General features: G+C 25.4%; 1 protein-coding gene across 1 annotated transcript in view; it reads right to left on the minus strand.

Moving 5' to 3' along the window:
- The window catches only part of LOC108757007, a 293,512-nt gene that overhangs the window by 179,128 nt on the left and 108,982 nt on the right, over positions 1–5,402 (minus strand). Inside the window, exon 3 of the mRNA XM_018501233.1 lies at positions 1,065–1,124. Coding sequence (XP_018356735.1) covers positions 1,065–1,124 — 60 coding nt within the window. The remainder of the gene's footprint in view (positions 1–1,064; positions 1,125–5,402) is intronic.

Here is a 5,402-nt window from a genome sequence, read left to right on the forward strand (position 1 = left end):
AAAAATCTGACAAAACAAGAAACAAAATCAGAGAAAACAAAGTCAATAATATTAACATTTAGTGAAACAAAATTAATCAACCTAATAAATAACATAATATTAAGTATAACCAGTTATGTATATCCGACGATTAGTACTACCTCGCTATATCTGATTACTATATTTGAATATTACTGTCCAAAGTGGCCTTACACAATTACCATGCGAGGTGTAATAATATACATATACACAAATTATTACTCATTTATTTATTACTCATTTATTAATCATCTTTATGAACATTTATTACGTACACTATAAACGTAATAGGTATATTAGATCCGACATGTTTTGTTGGAACGTTTGTTATAAGTGACATTATATATTATATAGAAATGCGACAGAGATATTTCTTCTTCAAAAAATTTATTCTTTCATGAAATACTCCGATTGTTCCATCAAATAAATAATTCATTTTTAAACGATGACAAACATCCAAATTTAGTTATATTAAAATTAATTAAAATATCAATTTTTCAATAAATTTATAGATAAAGGAGGTAGCAACAATTCTAGAATACTATTATTGCCTAATTATTGTTATAACAATGAATTTTTAAACATTTGACTTGTATATTTTAATAGAGGCATATTATAGTTACGCAAGCGCTTATTATACAAAATACATGATTCCTCGATTACGAGAAATGCCGCATAAGCGACTAAAAAAAGGAAAGTTTACTAGGTTTAATTGTTAGAATCTTGTGGAGAGAGAACCACTGGATAAGGTAGACCACTTGATAGCGCTATTACTTTTAATTAGAGCAGCCAGCCGCTCTATTCGGAACGATTAGCGGAACAGAGCCAGAGACTCAGCAGCAATTTTTACTCATTACGACTGCCAAAAAGATCCCCAGGATGATACAGCGAGTAAAAATGAAAATCTCTTTTATTGGGATTTTTTTAACGTTGTCTGATATAGAAACAATCTTCGTTACCGTCATTTAAATTGTTTCCTCTTAGAATAATAATTATTATACAACCGATAAAATAATAAAGATAAATATTTGAAAATAACAACTCACCTTTCGGCTGTTCCCATCTTTGGGGTTTAGGTCCGAGGCTACTGTCCCAAAAATGGTTGGCTGAAAAAGAAATTCATAATATTTGTTAGTCCTCTAATTTCGTAACAAGACATTTAAAGAAAAAAATATGAATAGTATAGATGTTTATAACAACTAGAATATTCATGTGATTACTAACAATATTTTAGAAAATTAAAAAAGAATCAATATCAGAAAAATAATAATTGCTAGATATATTCGTAATAATGTATTATATGAACTATTAATATAGTAACTAATAAAAAAATATGTAAAATTCATGTTCAATTAATTTATGTTTATGCAAAATCAAATCAGATAGACATAATTAAATGTTAACTGATAAAACAGTTATAACATAGTAACAAAAATTAATTAATAATGGCAAACGCAATTACATGGTTGATTTGGTTATTATAAATTATCAAAAATCTTTGACCTAGATTAAATTGTGTTTTTATTTATAATTAAATAACAGCGGTGTAAAGACTCTTTATGTATAAACAAAATAAACAAAATAAATGGCGAAAAAGAGTCGTCGCATAATATATATAATTAAAGATAATAGTCATAAATACATAAAATAAAAAGTAAAACGACGTATATTATATATATTATGCGACGACTCTTTTTCGCCATTTATTTTGTTTATTTTGTTTATTTATAATACTTTTACTTTAATAATTACAAATAATATCTAAATAATTTCAATTTTGTGCAAATCTTTATCTTTAGATTTTTTTAAATGAACATGCAAATGTCAATTGATAATAATATAATGTCAATTAATACGGTAGTCAACTAATTATCCACACAACTATTTTAAATTTCTCGTTATTTGTTCACAAAATATTTTTTTTTAATTTAGAAATTCATGATTTTTTTTTTATTCAATTTTTATATGTGGTCGTAATAAATTACAAGAATTTTGTAACTATTATAGTTGGATAAGACATAGCTAATGGATAACTATCCGATGACTGACAGTAAGTGTTGCAATTTGCATGAAATTGTCAGGACGTAATGCGATCATATAAAACTATAAATTACAAAATATTGCCGTAAAGTCACGACACCTCATAAATTCAGGGATGACGTCTCATTTAGTACTTACAGTTGGCCATTAACTGGCTCCAACTGATGCATTGTAGCGTCTAAACAGAATAAATAAAAAATGCAATATATAATTAATACAATATATAATTAACTCATAAGAGAAAGCGTAGATAATTGGACAAAAATATTAAATGGTATCTTTTAAAATGTCATCCGATGTACTTAATTTGTAAGGAATATTAATTGTAAGGAATTTTTATATATAAAATTGTATTAATAATAATTTAATTTGTTCAAAAATTTACTCAACAAAAATAATGCAATTTTAAATTTCAAGATTTTTAAGAGTAGGATCTATCCTTATTCATATTCTATCAAATATAGTTATAAATCAATGAAATAGTTCTTTCTTTAAAATTTTTTTTACGTCAAGCAGAGAATTGGCATCACAATTTTCAATGCAATTTCTATAGTTGCTACACAAATTTTTGAATAATTGATTAAACCACATATAAAAAATACGTGCTCCTTATTTTAGTTTAAACTACAAAATATTAAAAGTTCAAAATATCAAAATCAAAAGAGAACACTTCTCTGTGTTTCCTTGTAGGTGTAACTTGTATAAGATACTAAAATTTAGATAGATTTTGATGCCATCTGCCGATTTTAAAAAATACTAAGATTAAATTAAGAAATAACTTTTTTATTTCCCCGCTTAAGAAAAAAAACTTAATTTAAACTTAATTTCTTCTCCATTAATTTCCTATTCGCATTTTTATTATTTCTTATAAATAAAGTACAATAGTCATTTTCAATGTAATTTTGTTCAATCGAATCTAAATTCAAAATTATTCATATTTTCAAAGCAGAAAATTTGTATTTTTAAACAGAATTTGTGTTTTCAAAGTAAAGAATATAGTACGTGTAGGCAATCAAGCTGCAAATTAGATTCTATTTTTAATTATTTTTTTAAATAAATTTTTTTAAATAAATACTTAATCCTTATGGATGTATAAAAGTATTTCCAGAGAGAATTATGTACTATTTTTTTTCTTTCTTTATGTTACTTACTGATTTTGTTCTTTTTTTTCTTTAGGATTCAGCAGAAATAGTGCATGATATTTCCCTTTATCACCATATAATCTATAAATATATAGATATCGGGTTTACACATACATGAAGAAACTTAGAGCTTTATTTCGTATGAGCGATTTAATTTCGTTGCAACGGGCGATGCATTAAAACTTGAAGAGAACGTCCACTGGTATCGTCGGCCGGGTGTAAAAACTGGCTTTATTTATCAAAGCTGTCGTCACGTTGACAGTTTTCATTAAGCCTCATAAAATATTGACTGTAGCTCGGCTGATCTGAAATTAAGCGAGTGGATCGAGTAACAGTCGACGGTTTGTTGCCAATACAATTCAACGGTAAAATTTGTAAATGATAATCGTGTAAAATATGTGGCGCGTTAAATGCGTAAATTGTCTAATGGAATCGGATGTAATAATTTGCCAAAATTAACATTGCGAGATTCGACCACGAACGACCAAATAATCATGACATGTATGATATAATTTTCAGGAAATTAACGTTGTTTCGACAACTGTTTTAGCATATTATATAAAACTATAATAACGCTACTATATATTGTATATATATCAAATATAAAAAGAATAACTACTAAAATTTGAATTCAATATACAAATGTATATATTATAATATATTATATTATGTATATATTATGTATATGTATATGTATATACATAATATACATAATATACATTTGCGTGATTTTACAATTTTAGTTCGTACAAACTATACATGAACAGATTATATAATGTTTTGAAGCACAGTTCTAAACTAAAATCAAAGTATGTAATATCACAAATTAAATAAATAATAATAATCTTACTAGACCGTACATTAAAAAATTCAACAATAAGAAATAGAATGGCCATAATGGTCAAAGCTAGATCTTTAATACTTAAATAATTCAATCTGAATTGTTATATATACTATATATGTACATGCATATATATATATATATATATATACATGCATATTTGTAATCATTTGAACTGCGCGTCGAATTGGTTTTTCGGACTTATTAACCGCAATTAAACTACTGTAGTAATATCACGAATTAAATTGACAAGCAATTTTAATAATTTGATGCTCAATCAGGCATTCTATTAGAAAAATGTTAATATGCTGAAAAACTATAAATAAATTTACTGTAAAAAAAATTAAATAAATAAGCAATTTAATAATATTAATGAAGCATCAAGATCCGCTTTGAACAAATAGGGCTTTACTTTTTCGTTTATTTGTATTATTCACGTATTGATTGATTTTCCACTTATTACTGTTTAAGAAAATTAAGTAAAATAATTTTACATAAAACATGTTTTATGAAATCTTATGTGTTTAAAATTTCCGGATTGTTTCAAACATTGTTTAAAACATGAATAGAAATTTATCTACGCGTGACAGTACACTGATCCATTATACGTTAATCTCTCGTTTAACAATATTACTAAAAGTCTATCCTCTACGTGTTTTTAATTTATTTAGGCTCAATAAGTGTCATTACAATGAAATCCAATTTAAATTTGCAGTCTCCTGCATCGCGGAGATAGAAAGTTTGCTTCCGCAAAATCGAGTGTCACCGACAGCAGCAGCAGAAACTTCCAATATCTCACTAAAAAATCGAGGCAGCAAAATTACTTGGCTATCCTTACGCGCAAGGAGCTTTTCCTTCGACCGTAGTAAATAATCAAACAAAAACTGTGACAGCTTATTCTCGAAATTAAATTTATTTCATGAAAATAATCTAGGAAAGATTTTTATTGTTTCTATTTGCTTTACTTACATAATAATTTATACGGAGGATTATGTAATAAAATGTAACTTACAGTTAGACATTTAAAATTGAGGATAAGATTTTTATTTTAATATCATTTCATTTAAATTTTTTAAAAACTATACATTTTTATATTCATAATTCAAATATTTATATAATTTCAAGAATAATATTATACGTATATTTGATCGTATATTACTTTTTTATTATTATCATTATTGCTTCTAATTATACTGTCATTAACATCAGTATATCAAACTCACTTTGAGTCATTAAGGGTATATAGACAATTTGATATTATTTTTATTATATAATATTTCTACGGTTTAACAATATTTTAAAAATAAATGCTTATACACATTTATATATAAAATGTATATATGTATGTACAATATATATAT

This window comes from Trachymyrmex septentrionalis, unplaced genomic scaffold (genome assembly GCF_001594115.1).
Source record: "Trachymyrmex septentrionalis isolate Tsep2-gDNA-1 unplaced genomic scaffold, Tsep1.0 scaffold131, whole genome shotgun sequence".
Classification (NCBI taxonomy): domain Eukaryota; kingdom Metazoa; phylum Arthropoda; class Insecta; order Hymenoptera; family Formicidae; genus Trachymyrmex; species Trachymyrmex septentrionalis.